The 24,918-nt window shown below is 40.2% G+C and overlaps 1 protein-coding gene across 10 annotated transcripts in view; it reads left to right on the forward strand.

The window, feature by feature from the left end:
- Positions 1-27: 27 nt before the first annotated feature.
- Positions 28-24,918, forward strand: part of sorbs1 (sorbin and SH3 domain containing 1) — a 32,668-nt gene continuing 7,777 nt past the window's right edge. For 4 of the 10 annotated variants that reach the window (XM_077729238.1, XM_077729244.1, XM_077729246.1 and 1 more), the window contains exons 1-17: positions 28-138; positions 7,574-7,623; positions 7,713-7,799; positions 8,156-8,266; positions 9,081-9,172; positions 9,499-9,640; positions 9,843-9,872; positions 10,482-10,624; positions 10,755-10,815; positions 10,958-11,032; positions 12,409-12,444; positions 12,550-12,652; positions 13,784-13,898; positions 14,937-15,020; positions 18,693-18,742; positions 21,142-21,320; positions 23,390-24,721. In XM_077729238.1, coding sequence (XP_077585364.1) covers positions 32-138; positions 7,574-7,623; positions 7,713-7,799; positions 8,156-8,266; positions 9,081-9,172; positions 9,499-9,640; positions 9,843-9,872; positions 10,482-10,624; positions 10,755-10,815; positions 10,958-11,032; positions 12,409-12,444; positions 12,550-12,652; positions 13,784-13,898; positions 14,937-15,020; positions 18,693-18,742; positions 21,142-21,320; positions 23,390-24,721 — 2,797 coding nt within the window. In that variant the 5' untranslated portion in view covers positions 28-31. Of the gene's footprint in view, positions 139-5,756; positions 5,844-7,573; positions 7,624-7,712; positions 7,800-8,155; positions 8,267-9,080; positions 9,173-9,498; positions 9,641-9,842; positions 9,873-10,481; positions 10,625-10,754; positions 10,816-10,957; positions 11,033-12,408; positions 12,445-12,549; positions 12,653-13,783; positions 13,899-14,936; positions 15,021-18,692; positions 18,743-21,141; positions 21,321-23,389; positions 24,722-24,918 lie in introns of those variants that run through there. The other 6 variants (XM_077729239.1, XM_077729245.1, XM_077729248.1 and 3 more) reach the window with 6 other exon arrangements.

Here is a 24,918-nt window from a genome sequence, read left to right on the forward strand (position 1 = left end):
TGCAGCTTGACGCAGCCGGGGCTTTGTGCGAATGTGCGTGCAGTGTCCGTGCGTGTTTGGTAGACAGGCAGAAGCCATCCGAGGAGAGTGCAGGCTGCACCAGCCATCACGACACTGGATGATTACCAGCAAGTGCAGGTGAGCACATTTTCTATTCTTCTTCCCCTTTTTTCATTTTTTTAAAATTACTATTCTTATTTCTAAATACAGTTGGATTTATTTTCTACTTTTGATGACACCAAGCAGCAGCAGTTCTGTGTTCAATGTCAATTTTATTTGAAGCAACCCATTTTCTCTGAGTCAGTTTTGTGTCCAGGACGGTCACTGCAGCAAAGGCAAATGCACACACTGGGTTAAACCATATTGTGCTGCAAGCCCCTCACAGAAGCTATTCATGACTTTATTGCCCATTCCAGATGTAATTTATCACTGCAATGGTTAGAATTAGAGCACTGCTTGGATTTTCCTTCCTTCCCAGTTGTTTTGGTAATCTCATTTTGAGCACATCTATGAGAATAGACAGTTACTTAAGCATCAGAGCTAGTTGAAAATTGTTGCTAGATCATGTAAGTTTTTAACTAATGTTTAAATATTGTGTCATCTTGACGGCATGTGCAGAAGCAATCTCGTTTACTGCCTTCCTACATGGTGTTTTATGATTTTACTTTAGTCACACATTTGCACATCAGTTTCCAGCATTGATATCACATTTGATCAAAACAGGCATAATTCAATTATAGCTGAGCATAAGCTTTTTTTTATTATTTAAATTTTACTTAGCAGTTTTATATCAGTGCACAGTAGTAAATGTGAGCCCCTGCTCTTATTGACACAAACTGTTTAACTACATGCTCTACCAGAACAAACAGAAGAGCATGTGACATGACCAAATGTCACACAGCACACGTGAGTTTTACTACTCACTATACGCTGACACCAGTATAGATTATATGTTCTTTCCATTTCTTTACATCAGCAGCGACATACTGCTTGAGATAATTTCAATTTATCTATGGCTTCTGTTGGTGTGAAATTCTAAATTGCTCTCTGTCATTGTTTCTGCACTCCCATTCACAAAATTGGATTTTGCTTTTAATTCCAAGCGATGTGGTAATTTGACGCTACACAAGCGTGATAAAATATTTACCACAAACAAATAATTAATCAAAAGAGACAAGGAAAATAAGCCACGCTTTTTTTGTGTGTTTGCTACATTCCTACTGTCACTCTGCATTCAGACTTTGGTTCTGGTTTTGACTCTCACAACAGATCAAAACACTGGATGCATGACTTCCAATGGCCATTTCCCTTGCACAAACACGGCAATCCCCACACTCTAATATGTCCTGAGTATTCCGATTTTGTTTGTCTTTCTGGGCTATATCTTTAATATATAAAAGCATAAAAAACATTAAGTTTTCCTCTTCAGGAAAGCAAACAAAGGCTTGCTCTTTTTCTTTTCACCTGGTTGGGCAGGATCAGTGAAGTATCTCTGTTGTTTACTCAAAAAGAACATCTTATCCACCGCCTACCTTAGTAAATGACGACTAAAGATGTCATGTGTCCATTCTCATCCATCTGGAGTCAATTTTATAAGAGTCTTTCAAGTATTTACTTAGTGCTAACACAGCAGTGAGAAACAGGCGTACACTTGCTTCACAGCATGACATGACACACAGTTTGCATGTTGCGTTCGCCTCTGGCTCGACAAAGAGCCGGAACTGCTTGTTTTTATAGTGTCCTATGCTATTGGAGGTAAATACATGTCAGCTACTGTTTGGTTTTGTCGTGTCTTGTTTTCCCTTTTTAAGAATGTATTGTAGAAAAACAAAAGGGGATTGGTATGAGACCTCTTGGTATAAACCCCATACAGGGATGAATATTAATGAACCTGTACAAGTGCTACTCGACACTGCCTGTCTTATGTGCCATCTTGTCTTGTTAACAGGGCAATCGCTGCTCGAATGGAATGACCAAAATCATGGTGAAAGATTTACATTTTAAAAAAAGTTTAATTAAGTGCTTTATCTATGTTTGATGTTTGAACTAATGGTGTAAAAGTTAGCCGTGTTGTTGCATTTCTTAGCGAGCTTGGCCATTATTTGCTGCTATGTGAGCAATATGGTAATTGGGGACATGTAATCTCCTCTAAGTGCACAATAAGTGGCAGAACAAGATTATTCAATGCAATTTAGAACGTGGACGGAATGGAAAATTATACATGATAGGCACACTAGTGGGATCTTTTGAAATAATATGAGTGTTTTAAGCAAACGCCAGGTTTCTATTTTCATTGGATGTTAATGTTACAACACAACAGGTTACTTAGCAACCGCCTCCATTGCCCCTTGTCCGCTTTCTCTTTAAGTGGGGTGCTTTAGCGATAAGGTCCATCACGTAGGAGGGTATGAAAAGGAAGTATCGAAAATGCAATTTGTGCTTTGATGATGGAATTGGACTGCGGCAGCCTCAAGCGCCATGCCCCCTTTCTTCCACCTGCTCTGTCTGCTTTGTAAATTATCAGCAACTGATGGAAAACAACAGTGTCACTGCAGCTGCCGGCAAATATTAAAAAAAGAATGAGCGTGTGAGGTGACTCATCATCAAACTCACCGCAATGAACGAGTGTGAGCGATGAATTGGAAATGTATAACTCACACTTCTTTTCTGTCATCACTCACAGAAACTCTGCTACCATTTGACACAGTGAGATTATTCATTTATTTATTTTTTGAACCACTTATCCTCACAAGGTTCATATGGGGTGCTGGAGCCTATATTCATCATCATTTATCACCCAGGAATGACAAAATTGTTCCCGCGAGACATTCACAAAACGTTAATGTTTACCTATACAAACCCTGCAAAACAGAAAATAACCAACAAATAGTAAATGTTACTTATCTTCTGGTGAAAAAGAGTATAGCAAGTCTTGTGTGCATATAAACCGTACCCATTAGTCATAATTCTTTGAGTTACAAATACGGCCTATATGCGAGAAAATATGGTTCCTTATGAAATACGTGAAGCACTATTATTGTGATACTGATAACAGCAGAGGCACGGATGATATTCCGTGCATTGTGTTGTGTCTGGATGTAACGAGGCAAGTTAGGTTTGACGTCCCGTGCGTTCCTTAAATAGGCCAACGGAAATCCCGGTGGAGTCCCGCTGTAAACCCATTTCACACGAGGATAACTTCATAGTGCCTGAAATTGCTGGATTATCACATTGCTGTTTATATTCAACATTAGCTACCATATCCTCTGACTCAATTATCAAGTTTGGCCTGTTGCATGAGGTCTTCCAAGTGTTATATTAAGAAGGGCCCTCAAAGCTTCCAATCCACGCATCAATCAAAACATCCAGCAGAGACGCTTCAAGCGTTCTCTCCGACAAAGATTGGACTTGTTGTTGTCCAGTACGCCCTATGAGCTAAGCCAGACGGAATCTGAGCACAGCTGAGCTGGTTCTGTAGTGATGGCATCAAACCACATTGTGAGCATTGTTTCACTTTATCCCAAATTGCAATCACTTTTTTTTGGCTCTAAATGTCAGTCACTATAGAGCAGTCTCTTTTGTAATTTCATATTTTTCCGTATTTTATGTTTTGTGTTACATTTTACTTGAGGGCAAAACATTAGGTGATGCTATATATTTAACATAGATATTATTTAATGGTATGATCATGTTTATTTTACTAGCTGGGACTAAGGAATTTATGATTTCTTGTATTTTACAATTTATAAAATCCATTTAAAGTAGGTCCTTAGTTTAATGAAGTGTCACCATGACATTCCGACCCCAATGGTTATACGATTATTCCATCTGAACATAGTGTCACTGTGATTAACATACTAGATGCTTGTGAAAGTTTATCCAAGTTCACTTTTCCTGAAAGTCATGTTGTTTTAATCTAAAAAACAAAACAAAAACAAAATTCAAATTATAATATTTTAAACCAGTTAACACCTCATGGGTTCCAGTCACATGATCCATGAAGTCATTCTTCTAGTATAACCTGAAGTATTTGCTTTATATGTCGTTTCCTGGTTACTTTCAGCTTACTGGCATTCTTACTGCGATGTCTGTTAAAGCCTAGCAGGCCTATTAAAAGCCCTCTTTGGAAACAATGTTTGTAAAAGGCGTTTTGTCCAAAGAGGCCAACTGCAGTTATCCCTTAATTCACCTATCCCAACAGAGTGTATTTCTCACCATGAGATCTGACTTTATTTTCATTTAAACCTCCAAATAAACGTACCAGAAAATTTCATTAGAGCTATTGCTTCTCCTGACACTGTAACGAGTTAATTAGAAGGATTTTAAGGAATTCATTGAAGTGTTGTCCATCCAGATACACTTTAAGCTGCTTCCATTATCGACATGAATATGTAATCCTTCTGTGAGGTCTATAATGACTGCAGTTTGAACGCTACATACATTTCCTTTTATGCTGCAGTTGTTTGAAATGAACTTCAAATAGCTTGCTGGAGGAATGCGTAGAATCCCCGGCTGCTGTCCACTGTGGAAGCTGTTTATGGAAGAGAGCTGGGAGGGTGCAGGGCAAAGGGATTCTCAATTAGGAGGATAAGCTGCTGCGCTGGTGCAGCCTTTTCGAGCCATGTTTGGAGCTCTTTTCTGGGATCCGCACACTCTGCCGGATAGCTTCTCACCTATCTGCCGGCCGTTGACAAAACAAGTGTCAAAAGGACGTTACATAACATTCTAGTCTCACTCTGTCACTTGGGTGTGTGGGGAGGATGCAAAAGTAGATATATTAATAGTCCTCAACTCTTTTTGTGACGTTGACAATGATGGAGGCGTAGTCTCGTGCTGTCCAATCATTCTTCTGCTGTGAATTTCAATGAGTTTGTCCTAAGTAGATGAACTGTGAGGGCTGTCCACAAATGGACATTCAGCCAATGAGTTCATTAGGACCTGACGCAGATATTTACATCAGATGAGATCAAATGAAACTGAAATCGATTATCTTAAAAAAAAATGTGATTTTTGTTTTTATTCATATTATTGTGTTTAATCACAGTGCGTAGTAATTCTCAAATCTGCCTCCACCCTAATGAAACAATTAGTTATGAAAAAATTCAATGGCAGTGAATGAGTTAAAGTAGAATGGAAAAACTATATTGACTTTGTTGTCCTGCTGGGTTAAAAGCCATTGCCACATAGTGGCAGTATAACACAATTTCTGAATAATTAAAGCCAGTTAAAACACCAGAGTATGCCGCTATGTTAGATATTCTTCGCAGCGGATAAATAATATATGCTTGTGACTATATTATTTACGTGTTGCTCCACACCACTGCTATTCATTCGCCTGTTAACATTTTACAATATTAGCAAGCATCCTGACCCATCCAATTCTATGGTGTTAATGTAACAAAAGCCACAGACTACTTTGACTATCAACAAAGTATTTTTAGCCTGACTGAAAATCCCTCCTCCCATTTGGCTACATACCCGCATATGTCAATTAACATGCATGGAATAGTAGACATTGTAGCGGTGCATCATGTCGACTGAGGCACGATTGAGTCTGGAGGCAAAGCCTCGCATGACGTGGGAGGGCCAGGAAGATTTGATGTGGCGGTTTGCACAGATTCTGCAGAGTGGGTGCCACATTCCCAGGTGGCATGTGGTGACAGGTCCATCTGGCCACACCTGCCATCAGAAACAAACAGACCCCCTACATAGTCAAGGTCAAAACTGGGAAGTCCAGCTCTGATCTATTCAGCTTAGCCAGACGTCTCGGGAGGTATGACAAAGTCTTGATGTACTCAGCAGGACAGGTCACCCAACATTCTTGCAAACTTGCTCATCAAAAAGTAAGTAATGTTTGTTCATATTTAGGATTAGTGGAAAAAATATAGGAATTGATGAGAGGGTGTATCTAGTTGGTTCTTATTTTATGTAAATATATAGTACAGGGGTCTGGAACCCACAGCTCTAGAGCTACATGTGGCTCTTTCGTGCTCCTTTTGTGGCTCTGTGACTTTGCAAAATAAATAATGGCTATATTTAGTTTTAATTATTCATTCATAGTGTTGTACGGACAGAATGTTTTTTTCTTTGAATACTAAATTACTGCCAAGCCACTTGACTGTAAAGTGATAGCTATCTTGTGTTGGTCAGACATTGCTTAGCTCATTGTTTGTCATTGACTGGACTGCCTTCTTTTTCGCTTCATATTTTGTCGTCACAGGATTACTGTTAGCAATTCACAGCTCCTGAACTATTCAGAAGTAATTTCCGCAGACAGCACAGATGGATCTCTTCTGAGCCATCTCTTCCATAAAAGGCCAAGAGAAATCTTTGCCCTCTATGTGTTTATGCAGCAAACTAATAACATTTCGAGCTGTCATCTCATGTTTTATCATTTTTTATACTTCTTTACCCATTGGAGGTCTATCTGATGAGTTGAAAGGAGTGATGATAGAAGCATTGATTTCAAAGATTATAACATTATTAATTGTTTTTACTTTGATAAGACTTCACTCACTTGACAGGGTAAGTGCTGCGCCAATGGATGAACTGAGTGATATTTAGTCAAGCTTTCTTTTTCATGTCCCCTTGGGATGTTTTTGGATTGACTCCAACTCCCCCAAAAGACTTTAGACTGCCTAACATCCTCTCTAACAGAAGTTGAATGACAATAGAATCAGCCATGTTTTAGTGCGAGCAATTCTTTCCTCAATTTGGCTTGTTTTAGATAATGTTGGCATCCAATAAGTTTTTATCATTCAAGTGATGTGACAGTTTTGGCAAGTTTGGTTACTTTGTAAGTTGGAAGTGATTTATATCAGTGGTGCTGACAGGCCTCAAATGGAGAATTGATAGAATTTTCCCTAATGAAGCTAGAGCGGACATATTCAAACTGACATGTCCATTTTTTTGACAGAATCGGATGGTTTAAGAAAATCTTTTTTCCAGCGATGTGCAGCCTTTTTGGCATATTTTAATGCAACATCCTTTGTTAGTTTGTGTTGTCAGGCAAGAGAATCGTGACCTGAATGCTGATCTAACTAACAGTTTAAATTTAGCGACAGGAAAGTTTAAATTCCCCATGGACCACTATATAGCAACATGAAGTTTCAGTGAGCTCATAAATAATTATGAAGGATACAGTGGAAACAATCTACTACATTCCACAGTTAGTAATTTTAGGGCACTTGTACTCCATTTGTGGTGTTCATTTTCATCCAAGACTGTTATTTACATCACAACACCCCAAGGTCAACCTATTTTATCTGCTGGTTTTCATTCGGAGTCTGAATATGGTCCGATTACATCCCTACCACCAAACAAGTATGATGTTTTGCTTTAGTTGTCACAGTTTTTCATTCTGAAATACATCACACGTCTGGTTTAATAGTTCAGCCTGAACCACAGCTAATATTAGAACCTAATGTGGGAAAGTGGTTTACTTAGTCTTGTCAGCTGGAGGAGAGGAAGTCGCACGCATCAAACAGCAACACAATTGCCTTCTGTTGAATATTCACTTTTTTTTAATGGATGAGAACAATAGTAATTTTATTTTGATCTCTGCACCCAATAGCCCGACGGTGCGTCCAGAAGAGGGCAGCCTATCACCCAACCCAACTGCCGGTAAGTCTACTCTTACTAAGACAGGAGCATTTTGAATTCAGAACACGTTTAACTGAACTCTTGTCTCTGCACACTTTTGCTTACTTGAGTACGATTAGGTCCCAGAGCTGTGAATGCCGTCAAGATCACGCCTCTGTCAACCATGAAAGGATCCCCTGAGCTGATTCCTTCTGCAGGTAATATCCTTCTCATTAATCTTTGAGCACGACAAGTGTGGAACACCTCACCTTCCCCAATGAAAACTCAGAAGGATGTAAAATCATGTTAAAAGCCTGGCTGCTTTGTGCTATATTTCTATGACTGAGTGCAATTACACACATGGGTACCTACACTCACCCATTGGCTGCAGCATTATGGACACACACAAATAATCTTTAAAAGCATTGAAAATCTAGTTTAATTATCTAGTTTATAATTTTCTGTGTTTGTCATTTGTCATATGAGGGATTAAAAACATGATTCTTCAGTTTTTTTTTTTTTTTAAAGACCAGCACTATACTATGTGTATGTGTAATATGGGAATGATTTTCAGACTTGGATCCCAGCAGGGTCTGCAAAGGGAAAGGTGTTGTGACACTTAAGGCCACTCGCATCCACTTTGATGACGAAGGCAGCAGCAGTGAGGGGTCTGGCACAAAACCAAGTAAGTCTGCAGTGTAGATGCCACATTTTTGTTTCCCAATAAAAAATGCAGGTTGGTTTATTGGAACTTACATGAATTAGATTTAACTCCTAAATAATACTAAAGTCCTAACACATTTGTAATGTACATTTGTACAAATTCATTCCTGCTGTCAAGTATTTTAAGTGTCTGGTAGTTACTGTAAGAAATATATGAATATTTAATGGTTTAGACATGTTGCGCCATCCACGGCAACTAATGAGTTAAATTTGGTTACCATTAATAGATTGTTTTTGAAATATACCACAGCACAAACTCTGAATATAAGAATATTAGTTGGCAGTGAATGAGTTAAGTTGTCAAAGTTGCATAACAAATGATGTTTTGAAGTAAATCTGTGGTCGTTAGGCAACTAAGGGTCACCACAAAGGGCAATTGCTCATATTTTCGTTTGTGTGTCAAAGGGCTCTTTTGTCACAGCGTGCCCACATTGCACTTTGCTGCAGAGGCCTTGAATGTGAGCCTGTTTGTGGCGATGAGCAATCGGGACAGTGCTGGAGGCCGGCCAAGTCTTTTGGAGCGATGCTTTAATTGTTGTAGAGTCGGACTATAAAGGCCACGGCTACAATGAGGCTTTGCAGCTCACTGAATAGGCCCTTTGTTCTCTTGACAAAATTCAGAGGTTGTGGGAGAATCTTTTATTTCCTCCTTTTTCCGGGGATATCAGCACGTTGACTCAAACGAAAACATTCCCTTCTTTGGGCTTGGGTCGTTAATTAGCTGGATGTGTTTGCTATTGTCGCTGCAAAGTCAAACATATCTGGACTTTTTGCAGGTATCTGCTCAAGCCAGATGAATGGAGGTTTGGCTGAGGGAAGTGCTAACATCACAGCTGATTTCACTCCTGTAAACCACATCCACTGCCAGGTACGTTAGTGTGATTTCACTCACTGTCAACTGCATTATAATTACTGTCTTTTTCAGACTGCAAGTCACTATTTTGTAATTTTTTTTCTGGGCTTTGGACTATATTTTGCCTCCAGATTCTTTTTTTGATACCCTATCACATCTAAATATGAAAAAGGCCCAGTTTGGTATCGGTTTGCATACTGCATTATGCATATTGGGCAAAAATGACTAATGGCCTGCGCTATGCACGTAGTCTTATAGCCCAAAAAAATGCAGTATGACTGAATGGCTGGCACGGTGTCATCAGTATGCATTAAGTGGATTGTATTTTCTGCCCATTTCAGGCCAATTCACCAGAAAGCATAAAAGAAAATCAGGCTCCAGCTACATGCGACAAAAACAATTGTTTCCCATTATCCCCCAGTTCCATCTATCCATGCACCAGCACAGTTAATCCCACAATTGTTTTGCTGCAACACAACAGAGGTGAGTCAAGTCAGTCTCTTGAGTGTGAGTTTCGACATTTTAAACAAGCTTCAATGTCTGTCACTTTTATTTGTGTGAACTTTGACTTTCCGCTTGCTTCATCGTCTGTGTGCTGCTCCTCCTAACCTGTGCTTCCACTTTGTTGCGTTGTTCCTCTGTCACGTCATGAACCTGGTTTCGGCTTTTCATTCTCCCACAACAGAGCAGAAAAAGCATCTTTCTCACTTGAAAGGTATACTGTTTTATACTTACAAATAGTACTTGGGGGCATAATTATAATGTATGTCCTCTTTTGATTAAATGTAATGACTCATTTCTTGCACTATTTTATTTTTTTTGCACTCATATGTTCTTTAGTCAAGAGATGTTGATGGAAAACTTACCAAGGCATGCTGTTGCCCAAAAGTCAAAAGTTGTACCTACCTAAAATTCTGAATGAGCATACCTTATTGAAAACTGTTGTTGTTGTTTTTTTTATTTTTTTACAATGTATTAACCAAATAAGAGCCACCACAATTTATAGTTGCATCAATGTCATGGGACAAGGTGATAATACATTGCTATGCCACAGATTTGTCACTTATTATTATTTGTCATAATAATAGCTATCGTAATAAGTAACACTTTTTGGAAACTTTAATCAAAACATAGAATTATCATCTTTGAAGCAATTTCTCTTTGAAGTTTGTGTTAAAGCTTATTGTCTGGTCCAAATGCAGTACCCAATACTATGTCCAATGAGTAAAAATGGCACATCAAACTGAATTCTCAGATTTATTTTGCTCATCAAGTTTGACTTGTCCTAAAATTATTATGGCCTTATGTTTTTGGGGGGTTACAGCGCCCACCCCAGAAAGAGACAAAAGCCCTGAACCTGCGAGAGACTTGGTCACTTCCCTTGCAGACATGGACGGCAAAAGACAGCGACTCTCACTGCACTCCCCTATTCTCAGTCCACTCAACAGGCCCATTGTGCCAGTGCGGGTAAGTTATAACTTGCTATATCAATAACCATTTCCCCACCAAAGTATAGACTGAGAAAATAAAATATGATGAGATAATTATCAAGCTAAAATCTGATTTTCTTCACCTGCCCTGTTCCTCCTCTTTTCAGAACACGGAAAAGTCCAAGGACTGGTACAAGACAATGTTCAAGCAGATTCACAAGATACCGGGTAGGAGACTATTTGAATTCTTTGCCAACTCATAGCATGCAATGATCACGTTTCACCCTTTCACTTGCATGTGTCCAAATACTGTGGGTGGATGCATGTGTCAATGTCATGTTGTGGTGTGTTTCTCCATCACTTCACTCAGAGCCCATTGAGGAAAATCCTTACCGTCCCACCTACATATTCCCTGAAAACTATGACATTCACGTGAAATCAAAAGGTATCTTTTGGTGAAATTCTACTGTCAATTGCTTTACTAATCCCCATCCATGTAAAAACCAGAGTGAAAGATACCAAACTATACAATATTTCAAGTATGTACTACTATCTATTACAATGTGCATGCGTATGTACATTTGAATATATATAGTGTAGTACCTTTCCCACTAGATGGTGGTACAGGCTTGTTTTGCACGTCAAAGTTAAGCGTCAGTTCAGATTTTGATTACAGAAAATTTACTGCTACTACTCCCAGTATCATAAAGAAATAGTTCAACACAAAAGCATGTTTACCCAGTGTGTGTTTTTATACCAATTCGTTGAATATAATTTATGCATGTATTTGCTATATAGCACTTTTCCCCTTGAGGGTCACGGGCAAGCTGAAGCTAGTTGTTGTTGTTGTTGCACTACAAGCGCCTGAGGATTGCCCTCAGATAGCGCTAGAGTTGCCACTGGAACGCGGGTTATTTCATCCGGGGGGTAGTCGGAGGTGAGGGGCAGTCAAATGTCTCCGGCTGGATGAAAAACGTAGGGTGCCACGTTCCTTGTTGGCAGCTCTGAGTGGTATTTGTTGGAATTCGCAGGCCGCGGCGAGCGGCCTCTCAGGAGACACCACGTGAAGGTTTCCAACTTTGTCTCCCAGCTGAAGCTAGTGTTGCAATGGTTTCTTTTTTTTGCCACCGGATACCAATAGATACTGTGTGGTATCAGCCAATGCCAAAAATGTACTGATACTATTTTTTTTAAATAGAGATTTTGTTGTTTTTAAATAATGAATGCATACTTGAATGTAAAGTAATTGCTGTCATTGCTGACACCGCTTAACTCATTGTCTGGCATTGACATTGCCACATGTACAAACCATTTGAAATAGATTGGATATTTACTATTGATTAACTAAAAAGTGCTTAGTATCGTGCAGGCTTGGCATGTTTTTTTCATAGTACTCTCAAATACCAATGACATCATTTATTAAGTGTCACATATTGGTAACTGGTATATTGGTATCTGTGCAACACTATTGTTCACCCTGAACTATCTGTCGGTCAAATCTATTAATAGTCATATTTATTTAGAATATCTATAAGTGTCGTAGTTTTTGCCCCACCAGCTATTGCACTACTCTCACTGTGATGCTCATTGAATTTTGGATCCCATTTTATCCCATAAAGTGCTTAGCATTGACGCACTTGGATTGCATTTTGCGAAACGGTGATATTGACCATGTGCTGAATGCGGGAAAAAGCTGAAAACATCATTTTAGTCCCCTTTGATTTATATCTTTGCCTTTAGAAAAAATGATGGGTCATAAATACAGTACACTCAGAGATGCAATCATTGATTCATGCATTTTAATGTATTCTTGTGCTACAGAAAATGGCCCGAACCCCTTTGGCTACTTGGAAGAGGGTAAGTTTGGAAATTGATTGACTTGCCTCACTTCTGGCGAGGCATTAGTGGAATTGAGGTGTTTTTTTCTTTTTTTTTTTGGTACTTAATGTATTGTTTTTCTAGTGAAAGCTGTGCCAAGATCTCAGAGTGATGCAAACGTTGGTTCAAGAGGGAGGACAATGCCAGTGCCAACACGGTCCTCATCACTCAAGCCTTCTGCTAAGAGGTTAGTGGACTGTAACATGCATCAACATTATGATGTCATCTTGTAGACCAAGATCAGCCTGTAGAGAACAAAATACATATAGATAGTTTTATTAAAAATAAAGTGTTTTAATATTTACTTACATGGAGTACACTCAGCAACAATATTTAATGATTGAAAAATAACACAAAGCTTTAAGATACTATCCACCCCTTTATAAAACATTTAATTAATTCCTTGGCTGCCATTGACAGCACTAGACATCTAAATTATTTTGACGGGGGCATTATTCACTGGAAGATGAGTGTTAACACACAGTTCTCCCAGTTTAAAGGAATTGGGTATCTATTGTTGTCAATGGCAAGCAATAAGTTAAATACTATGAAATTGCCCCGAAAATAATTTAGGTGTGTTATTGTGGGGGTATAAAGTGAGTGTATTTATGTGGTTATTTTTTATTTCATAAAATATTTAGTAATTTGTGAAGTATTTATTTCACAGTTTTGTAGAATGCTCTGCATTTAAGCATTGTTTTAGTGTGGTAATTTGACATCAGTTCTAGATTGTCAACACTAGAAATAGTTTTTCCCAATGCCAAGTGCTAATGTTGAGATTGGACTCTTCACTGGAAAAGTATTTCCAACAGTTGTCTGGCTTTCCATCTTTAAGACGAACATTTTGTCCCATGTGACTCTAACAGCATGCATCCGCTTTTGCTCTTCATGTGTGTCGTTAACACCTTCACACTCACACAAGCACATCGAAGTTGGCTAAGGAGGAGGGGCTTGTTGAGAGATGAGTGATAAAGGAGAACAGGTGATGGAGGATTAGAAGATTGGAAGCATTAGCGTTAAAGCTGTGGATGACTTGTCGAGGTCTGACCTTTCCTCCTTAGTCACGAAAAAGTCAATGCCTGAACACACGCTATAAAATATATAAAGTGTTACAATGAGAATGATTTAAAAAAAAAACTTTAAATGTAGATTTCATATCTTGACATTTCTGTCATCATTCAAGTAAAAAAAGTGTTGCTGGGGGGATTGTCATGACGTTTAGATTAAAAAATGTCTTTGCCAAAGATGGTTGCCATGGTGACTACATAATGAGGCTTGCCTCTCTCTCTCTCCCACCCTGACACTCAATTCTCAACAGAAATGAGTGGGAGCCCCCGGATAAAAAGGTCGACACCAGGAAGTACCGCGCCGAGCCCAAGAGCATCTTTGAGTACGAGCCGGGAAAATCATCGGTGCTGAAACTGGAGAGAACGGTATGTTAGCTCGCCCGCTCTATGTCGCTCTATCACTTACTCTCTCACTGCATGCTGTGTGGACAGCACCCCACTCCTATATCCATCCACTCCCCCCCGCCAACCTCTGCATCTTCGGCATCGGAGGAAACATAGCTCGAATCGCCTTGTGGGGCGCATTCCTAAAGGGTATCCTCTTCCTTTGACAGACGATCCCATTTTACATCGGGGAGGGATATCGCTTACAAGGGGAGCTATTGTCGTTCGTCTTCAATTTAAGGTTATTGGACTAAATCGGCTTACGAGTGGTGCCAAATCGTGGGTGCTATGTGTTTTGGGGTGAGAGGAATTGAAATGCTAACCTTTTAGAGGTGGTGTCCTTGAGGGCCGTCCTTGTCCATACGTGAATATTTGCTGCTTAGACCTTGATTGGCACTGTGATATCTACCAGATTTATAGCCACACATACGTTCTCTAATTGATATTAGAATTACTTGTGTGTGTGCTGCTGTTGTTTCTAGGTTGACGATTATTGTTTAGTTAGCATTCTATAGAATGCATTTCTTTCTTTCACTCTTGCCCCACTTTGCATGCTCATTCATTATTGTGGTATAAATGTTGATAAAATATTACATTGCATTATTGGTTAGGGTTTTTTTAACCCTTTATATGGCAGGTGACTTTTTTATACTGGTTAGGACCCCAAATGACAGTCAAAAATCGATGTTTAAAGTATTAAACCCATTGTTTGCCTTTGACAAACTGGGAGTACTGGCTGTGAATGTTCATCTTTCATTGCCAGTGTTGTGCTAGCCATCAAATCTATTTGGAGTGGGAAGCCTGCCAGTGAATATTCCTCTCCCAATCCAAATAGATTGAAGGTAAAGCACTGTCAATGACAGGCAATGAGTTTAATAAGGGCTCCATAAAGTATTACCTTGCAAAACTTTACGATATAATGTCTGATAGCTCATTATCTTGGTGTGTTATTCCATGCTGTCTGAACTGTCTTCTCTTTGTCTTTTTCCTTCTTTTCCTCTTGTTGCCATGCCCCTGTAGACTCGGGATGTATGTCTGGAAGATGTAGATTTAGAGAATGAGCCGTGGTATAAATTCTTTTCAGAGATGGATTTTGACAAAGCGGTAAGTTGTTGCTATATTTAAAATGTCCGTGTATCATATTTAATTGCATGTGATAACCTACATGTTTAATTGATGTCTGTCCGTGACTCTGATTTCGACATGCACTCACAAAATCCATAAACTTAAAAGACAATTAAGGTCATAGGGAATGTCACTCATGACAACACTTGGCCGCTGTAATCTCGTTTACTGTGAACGCACCTGATAATGTAGCAGTTCCTCTCAATTGTGCCCAAAATAGTTGACTGGGGTCTATTTTTACTCCCTTCATAAGTGTTTCTCAGCATTTCTTGAATGCCTTTGTAGCTGAGTAAGCATATATCAGCTTAGGCAGATATCCTAGCAATGTGTATTTGCTTTAGAAGAATGGTTCTCAAAATGTGGTTTGAGTACAACCAGTGGTGCGTTAAAGTTTGACAGATTTAAATGTTCAACTCCCTTTTTTTTTTTTTTTACAATCGAGTACAGTACAATCCCAGGCAAGTTTATTGACATCTACACCTCGGCATGCTTGGCACCAAGTCTTTTGCCGGCTAGTCACGAGCAGATGTTCTCCTCCTTGTCGGGTCACGCCACCTCATCCCGGTTTATATGGGGTGGCAGAGTTGACTTTCAGATGAGCTCATAGGTCTGTAGTGGCAGAAGCTGCTGTTCCGGTAGCTCCAAATTATCGGAATCTGGGAAGGAGGTTTAGGATCTTTCCTTCCTCTGTCAGCCTGATGTCTTGCTTCTGTTTAATGTCAAAGTCACTATAATGGGATTCCTGGTATGAGAAGTATGTGACCTTAAGACTCATTGGACTTTGATTACCGTATCGGTACTTGTGCGTGATTACTTGGGGACAGACATGACTCAAGACAGAAACTCTTGAGTTAAGTGAAGCTCTTAGCTCTTGGAGTGTTGTGGAGGACCACGCCTTACTGAAAAGTAGCATATAATATGTAGTAGTTCTTGAAAGAACTCAATCCTTGTTGAGCTTGTTTTTGAAATAGCAAGTCATTAATTATCTTTGTAAACTCTGAAATACTGGTTTACTGACGTTGTTTCACAAATAACTTTTGCACATAAAAAATGGAACTCTTTGGATTGGAAAATGAAAAATGAATTCATCTGAAGATTAAATTACAATAATCTACAATTAAAAAAAATCATCACCCTCTTTCTTTTCCACATTTTTATTGCATATTAATCATTTATAGTCATGTCAGACTGACTGACAGCTGTGGTATTCTTTTTTTTAAAGATAAATTATGGATCACCCAGGAGTGTCTACTGTGATATTGCAAACACATTGTAGACTCGTAAATAACAGACTCTGACATTAGGATACGCAGTCTTTTTGAAGTATTTATAAGACTGAACAGGATGAGTATTTTGCCCCCACCCAATATAAGCGACTATATGACTCCATCTGTCTAGCATATGCTGATGAGAGGGCTGTTGCCACACTGTCTCAGCAAGCCTGCCACCTGGCATCCTCTAAAGGAGGCAACATTGTAAGCCCACCGGCTCATTGTGCTTTCATATTTAACCTCTGTTATTCACTTAACCTTTACCTTTAATCATTTAGCAGAGATGAGATATGAGGTGCAGATTTCACATCGGGGGTGCTGTTTGTTTTCACGAGAACATATCAATGTAGAGAAGGTGCTGGAAAGAATGGGATTCATGTTACCATGACCTACTCATGATCGCTATTTTGAATACGAAAGCGGCACACAGGAGCCTAGCCTCTGAGTAGTTGGAGACACCTGTTAGGAAAAATGGAATTCCCGCTGAAACTTTGTCATCGCCCGTTGACTCACATAGTTGCCAGTTCGATTCATGTGAAGCAGTGGTGTCCAACTCAGGGCCTGGGGGCACATCATTTTGTGGGGCCCACAAATCATGTGCATCAACTTCAGATTTTTTAGTTGACATTCCAGCAGATTTCTGACAGGTTTTATCACGTAAAACTAAATCAATAAAAAAACTGCACTTTGTTACATTTAAAATAGGTGACAAACCCTAAGAATATTTTGTGATCAGTTTTAATGGGTTGTGATTAAAAAAAAAAACAAGTATTGCTCAATTTGTTACTTATATGTGATAACATAATGATACAATGATTTGGGTTCAGACTTATAATGGGTCTCCGTTTGAAATTCTAACTACAATGTGGCGAATGTCAAAAATGATGTTGAAAGCAGTGCATTTACTGATTGTGTAGTGTTTTGTGTTGTTTTTAAGTCTAGCAACTGTTTCTTTGTAAACCTTGGGATTTTCAGTAATGACAGTCAGATGCTTTCTTAAGCTTTTTTTTTTTTAAAGGCCAAGTGACATTATGGGAATCAGCAGATTAGGATGATTATACTCTTTACTTTTAATTACATTCTATTGAGGCTGCGAATGTGTGGGCAATTTAGGATAAATCTTAAATGATGTTAATGTTATATGGCTGATGGTGGGAATTTTGCTCCATAAAGTTGAGTACAGTGTATTTTTCTGATATATAATTCAAAGTGCCCATAGTGGCGATAGAAGGAATATTTGACCATACGTCATTTTCTGTCATTTTGACAATATATAGTCATATTGCCCAGGACTAGCGTGTATGCCGGATCTTCAGGGCTATTGAGGTGCGAGGAAGAGCATGAGATTATTCAATGACACGCATTCTCTCCAAGTTACGATGGAACATTTAGCTTTAAATAGATCAGAACACAGACCTGCCAGCGTGATGTCCTGTTCGTATAAAGAGAGGCATTTATTCGGATAGGTTATTAATGATCATTCTACCCTGGCAACTAAGGAGAAAGGCATGTTGTGGCAAATGGGGTGTTGAGAATGCTACTTGTCTGGCCAACGTTTAGGGAAGCGCCACGGTGGCGAAGTGGACACGGTATTAGCAGTAGGCTACGGTGGGGATTGTGCAATCGTATTTGCTAACAACACTTGAGCTCATATTCAGAGTGCCCATGTGGAGTCTGTTATTTTTACCTGCTGTGACGTGTGAGAGGAGCAAAGCAGCAGAAACAGTGACCTAAAATTAGTAGCCTCTTTCAAAAGTGCTCCTGGTTACCAACCACTAACTTTTCCCAGATTACAACTGCTCTTCTCCTTGTCATCACGTATTTACCACTCAAGCATCAGTCTTAAAGTGTATTTTCCTGCCGGAACTTGTGTCTTTCGACACTTGAGTGTGTTATTGAGTATCAAATAAGTGCGAGTATGTAACTGGGCCTGTTTACACCAGCAGCTGGTTAATTGTCCTCCGGTCTGCTCAGGCGGTAGGTAATGAGAGTGACTCAATACCAGACAAAAGCGATGGCTTCACCGGGAGACAGCAGTCCATTGGCTAAGCCTGTGACAGCCCCCTCCCTGCTTGGGCGCCCCCCTGACTGATGCAAAAGCCATCCGCCCACTCACACACCACTCCCCTTCCTCCACTCTCCTCACTGCCGTTTTTTGCCTCTAACTTGCATGCAGGCCAAAACACACGCGTTCTCCCAGTTCATGCCAAGAGCAGTCCAGAGACGCTAAGGTGGAGACCGAAATCCACGGCAACCAGTGAACAGCAGAAGAAAAACGACCAGAGACTCTCGGCCATTGCTAATGCGCCTGCCTCTGTTCTAGCTGGGGGGACACCATCCTGTGGATCTATCAATGACTTCTTTGTTTGGTTTGTTGCAGAGTACCCCCTCCTTCAGTCCCCTGGAAACAGCCTCCGACCTGAAGAACTAGTGAGTTCACGCTTCTCAATCTCACACAAATACTTGCTCCTGATTATTCGGGCGTCTGGGTGGGATAAACGTCAGTCTCGGCGGGGGATTCCTGCTTCCTGATGGGAACCTTTGAATTAGGCAGCAAGCTACCAGAACACTCTGTTCTCTGTTTGTCTTTATTTTTGGGCAAGGCAGGGGTTAGAGATTGTTTGTTCGGAGTTTATTTTAAGAAAGTAACCTGAAAGAAGTCGCCCAGGCCCTGGCATATTTTTAAAAACCGTTATCACTTACTTAGTGTTTGGCTAGACTAACCAGCTACTGGATAATTATGTAAAGATGTTATCTGATATTAAAGCAAAGCCTATTCCATTGTCTCATTTGCTTCCTGTCTGATGGCAATAAAAAGTCAAGCATCCACTGGGAAAAGAAAGCTTTCCCTCCCTTTTTTAGATCCCATCTGGTACAAACGTTAAAGCCGGGACTTTTGTCATTCTAAAGCTCAAATTGGGATTCCTGTATATTGAGTGTGGAACACCCTTTTTTCTATAGTTTTGAAATTTGTTTATTTGCCCTCCCAGTTCAAATGAGTTGGACCTTTATTACTGTCGATGACAGTGAGTGAGTTTATTTTGCAAGAGGTTTTTGATGTTTAGCTGTTTGGGTGGAGGTTCACACATAAGCATACCAGGAAACCTCATGTCTTGAAGTCACTTTCTTCAATGGCACATATATTTAGTCCAGGGTGTTTTCTCTTTTGGGGTCTGTTTGAAATATGATGTGATTATAAGTGTTATTATTTTTTATTTTTTTTATTGTAAGTGTATTTTTTGTGTAGGCGGTATTTAAACGAAGATATGTGACAGTTTCCATAGCATACATTAGTCTTTGTGCTGGTAATTAATTCCTCCATCCAAAGTAAAATGAGTCGCTTCCATTATGTTTATGGTCTTGAGTTTACTAGGACCTTCTCAAGAAGTTATCTTGGATCTCACATTGCAGCTGAACTTTAACCGCAAAGCTCCTCACTAGAAGCCAAGATAATTTTATTGGCTCACTGCATTTGGGAATTCTCATATTTTTCCAGCAGCTATGAAAGAACTTTTTGTCAAGGTAGTGAGAAGGAGTGTAAAGAATCCATGCGTGCTGGTGTCCAAGCTTGTAAAACTGACTTGGCAGATGTTTAGTAATGGGTGAGATTTCAGGTTTGGAATGTTTCTATAATGCCAAACTCTATGTCAGTTTAATGACCCTGTTTGTCTTGAAATAGAGCAGCGCCATGAGTGGCACGTGAGCAAGAGAATAAGAGTGAACATGAGATGCCATGCAGGTGGAAGGGATGATATACTAGAGCAGTGTTTTTCAACCTTTTTTGAGCCACGGCACATTTTTTACATTGGAAAAATTTGTGGCACACCACTAACCAAAAATTTTACAAAATGACACTCTGTATAGTATATTTACTACAGCACGGACACTGGACAATGACATCATATTTGCAGAAAACTATTAATAAATGTTAATTTAAAAAAAAATGATATTGGATAATTTCTCACGGCACACCTGACGATCTCTCACGGCACACTAGTGTGCCACGGCACAGTGGTTGAAAATCACTGTACTAGAGCATGGGTTCTCAAAGTGTGGCACGAGGGCCCCCAGTGGTTGTGTTCAAAATAACTTCAGAGGATTGATTCACTATTAATGATGTTTGAATTGTTTCTTTTCAACAAATATATTGAAAGCTTTGGTTTCCAGAATTGTACTTTAAAGCTCTGAAAGGTTTCCTGTCAAATTCCCGTCAGACATTTTTTAAAGAACTCTAACTGTTATTCTTCATAAAACAACAGTTTTACTACCATGATTTTTATCTACGAATATCTACCAGCCAATACTGTCACTGAAGCACTTTGTGTGTTTTCCCTTTATTGTATATATTTATTTTACATAAAATCAATGGCAATCACAATACTTAAACCATAAATTCAACTTTTTTTTCTTTACTGTGTACATTAACTAAATACTTTCAGCCCTTCCCAAATTGGTTGACCGTCTTGAGCCGGCAGCCAAAGAGTTAATGTTGTTAATGTCCCATTTTTCTCCTTTTTGCAGTAAAATGTTTAAAACCTTCTGCACTACAGAATATTTATAGACCGCTGTCCCATTGGCCTCTACGGAATGCAAAGATATCCGTGCTAGAGAGTGCTTTCTCCAAGAACTCCCCCTAAATTCTGCTCTTTCTCATGTTCCTCTCATTAGTTTGACCCCTGCACGTCTCCCTAAACAGGAATTACCTCGAGACATCCTAAATAAGAACCATATGGCAACCCATTGCCTAATTAGTATGACTGTTTATCATCAAATCCACTCCTCCTCCGGATGAGTTACCTTAATTGCATGTCTGTTTCCCTGTTGTCTAGCACCTCAAGCAATTCTGGACACAATGAGGTGGAGAAAGATGGAAGGTCATCAGAAAACGAGCCTCTGGCTCCAGAATCTGACCGACATGTTTACAAGAATGTTCTGGAAGGTGGCGATATTCCCTTACAAGGTCTACGAGCTCTAAACAAGCGCCATGGCAGCTCATCCTCCTCGAAAGGTAACTTTTAGTCAATTAACATGCATGGAAATTAGGGTTGGACTTCACTGTGAGTCTTGGGTTGAAAAGCTTATAGAAGCGATAAGCTGAAAAAAAAATGCAAGAGAAAAAAAAACAGCACTGATGATGAACATGTGTTTCCGTTCTGCGAGAGTCTGTACATCTTTAGCCAATCACCCCGCAGCATTCATCCCCAGTCACTTTTGATTTATGATCAATGACATGGATGATAACATTACCGGACATCTGCTTTGGAAAAGTTAAAGATCAAGCTTGCTAAGTCGGGATTCTAACCTTGGGAGTTTTTTTCCACCTTCTCGCTCCTGTCGCGAGGAAGGTTTGGGTAGGGCAAGACTCCAAAGTGTTCCAAGGGAGGGGATGGATGTAAAGGGATGAGTGAGATAAACAAGAGCTGGGCTCTTCAAAACCAGGGCAGGCCAGGGGGTGAGGTAAACAGGAGGGACACAGAGGGTGGGTGGGCTGGAGGAAATCAGCTGTCAGTGTGAGGTCAGAGGCAGGAATGTCTGAGCACATGGCCATAGAGCAAAACACACTGTGGGAGGAGACAAGATGGAATGCAAGGAAGGGAAAGAATGGGCAGAGAAAAAGGCACATGATTCAGCACTAGTCATGTAATGTTGCGTTACATGTCACCATAAAATAATATTATTACGGTTCAACACCCCAATAATGGAAATAATTGCAAGCAAGCATCTACATATGTAGACATCCCATTTTGGGACATGTCAGTCACCTAGACTTGTATACCAAATGTTTATATTGTGGCCCAAAATGGGACGTAATTAAATTTTATTTAAATTACCAAAATAGTAACTTTCCAAATAAATTACTATTGCTATAAGGCACTTTCATTTCAATTCTTTATTAATTAGCAAGCAAAAATAATTCACCTTCTCTTGCTGAAAAGTTGGCAAAGTTTAGGTGTACAAATATTCCTGATACACAGTGTAACTATCTAAAAAAAAAAGAAATGCTAGATTTTATCATAAAATGTGGATTTCCCATTAATAATGGTCTAAGAAATGTCAAAATGTAACATAGACAATTGGAAATTGCACAAACTCCAGATTAAATTTACAACATAAACAAAGCAAACTTTTTTTACTTCATTTTAAATGACGTTAAAACCCATTTTATCAACTTCAATGCAGACATTTTAAAGAACAGCTAACTTTTAAAAGAAATCGAGTGGATAAATGGCAGCCATACAAAGTCAATTTAGAGGATGATTCTCTAAATGCATCTGTTGCTCCATGCAAATGACAAACACACCATTCAACCTTTACCAATTGACTCAGTCACTGTTTACTGTCTTAAATGAATGAAAGAAATTCTTTGTCTTAATGTTCCAAAGACCACAGCCTCCTCCTACTCCGCCAAAGCAGTTTTATTGCAAAATCAGATAATATGCCACGTGCTTTAGTTATAATAATATCAGGCAAAGCTCTCCCTTGTGTGTTTATTAGCACAGCAGACGAGAAGTGTCAGATGGTACACTTACACTGCAGACGTGTGTCACACAGCATGTGAAAGTGTCATTTCCTGCTCCCATTTGGATCACAACGTCAAGTTCAAGAGAGCAAGGAAGTATCATTACTCAGCATTTACAAATGTTGGGCTTGAAAAAAAAATATTTCTGCTAATTTGTGCTGCATTCGTGGGCAATGTGGATTAAAATGTTAGGTAACTTGGTAAGGCGTTTTTAAATGCTGTTATTGATACTGCAGTCACAGTTCCGATTCCTTGACCTTCAACATTGCATAACATTTCACTGAATATTGTTAACACTTTGTTTCATTTTCATGCGATCCTTCAATATTTTTCAATTATTTTAGTATTTTTACAGAGGAAATTTATTCCATCTTACTCTTTTCTGCTTCTACACTTTGATGTAAACTGCATCAAGTCTGCCCTCATGGCTTCATTTAATTTAATCTAGTTCTTTACTTTAGAAATGTGGCTAATTCTGCTTTAGTGTGTTTGTGTGTGAACATGTGACCATTGTAATCTAATATGTTGTTTATTCTGTTGTCCTGCATGCTTGCCAGTGGATTATAAAGGTGGGAATGGCTGTATAGATTCACCCTGCTCATCTAAAAATAGTCAATCGGTTCCCCCCGGTAACGCAATTGCTAACCAATGTAAGAATAAGAAGCCTCTTTCTGCTGCCAAAGCCTGCATACCCCAAATCCTGCCATCCAAATTCAAACCCAAGTTGCTGCCGCCTGCTGGTGACACCCAAGAATGCAGGACACACACTGCGAGGCATCCAAAGGCACACAGCTGCGAGGATCTGTACACGTGTACCGATCTGGACCATGATGAGACAGAGAAAGAATGCTTTGGCTATTCAGACTCCTTGGAAAATCCCCCTACAGTTAAGAGAAGTGCATCCGAATTTTCGAACCTGTACCGGAATATGCATCACATCCAGAGGCCCAGCTCAGTGGATAGCAGCCCCCAAGGCAGCGTCCGTAACTTGGCGTCTCTCTTCGAAGCGCCGAAGACGCAAGGCGGCGAAAAGTCAGAGTCCGACATTCGGCGTGACGCGGTGTTGTCACGGGTCACCGAGTTTGAAACGTTCATTCGACAGTCCACTTTGACACCCGGTCGCTCCTCATCTTTGCCTGCATTGAACTCCAACGCCGACCGCAGCCCAGAACACTGTGCCGCACTCTGCCCGCCCTATGCGGTGCCAGCCAAAAGTCTGTCAGTGGTCGACGCATCCCAGACAAATGTCTGTTCACCTGTGGAGGCGGGCGAAAAGGAGATAGAGGAAACCTTGCCATCTGGCTCTGAAAGCGTAGAGAATGACGGAGACCTTTTTAGAGTCGAGTCAACTTCCTCCGCCGATCCAGAAGTTCCACAGGTCTTCAAGAAGTGCTCCCCTGAGAACGGTCGCAGTCCCGCCAACTTGCCCCCAATGTCTTACCCAGTCCACCACCACCATCTCCACCATCTAAACCACCACCACTTCCCCCTGAAACCCACAAAATGCAAAGGCTCCTGTCCAGCTTCCTACACCCGCTTCACTACTATCCTCCGGCACGAGAGACAGCAAGCCACCGTCCATCGGGAGAAAAGACCTACGGAGAAGAGGACCTTGCTGCCTGGAAATCTATTGCTCATGGGCCCCGCCCCATTCAGGGTACGGAAGAACTTCCAATCCCAACCGCCACGGAGGACACTTTCAGCAACCAGGGTGACAACAGGCATTCACTGCACCTCTCCTGAACCCAGACCTTCCATACCTCAGCGTCTATCCTCCCTGGAGGTCCTGGAAAGGCTGAATAACGGAGACAACTCTGAGCAGCTGAGTAATGGACAGGGCTTGGACAGCAACGGGAACCTGCTGCGGTCCCTGGCAGCTCACCACAGAGGTGGCTATCTCCATTCCATCACGACTGTCATCTTCTCTTCTTCTGTGGTCACTCATTGAGCTTGACTCTTCACCTTGTCTCCCGTTTCAACGCACGCACATCTGTTTTAATTCTGTGTGCTGTTTTTTCCGAAGTGACAGTGAGACTTCCATGCCATTTTTTGCGTGTGCTGCTTGATGATCTTCCATTCCAATGTG

The sequence above is a fragment of the Stigmatopora nigra genome, chromosome 12, assembly GCF_051989575.1.
Source record: "Stigmatopora nigra isolate UIUO_SnigA chromosome 12, RoL_Snig_1.1, whole genome shotgun sequence".
Taxonomy (NCBI): Eukaryota; Metazoa; Chordata; class Actinopteri; order Syngnathiformes; family Syngnathidae; genus Stigmatopora; species Stigmatopora nigra.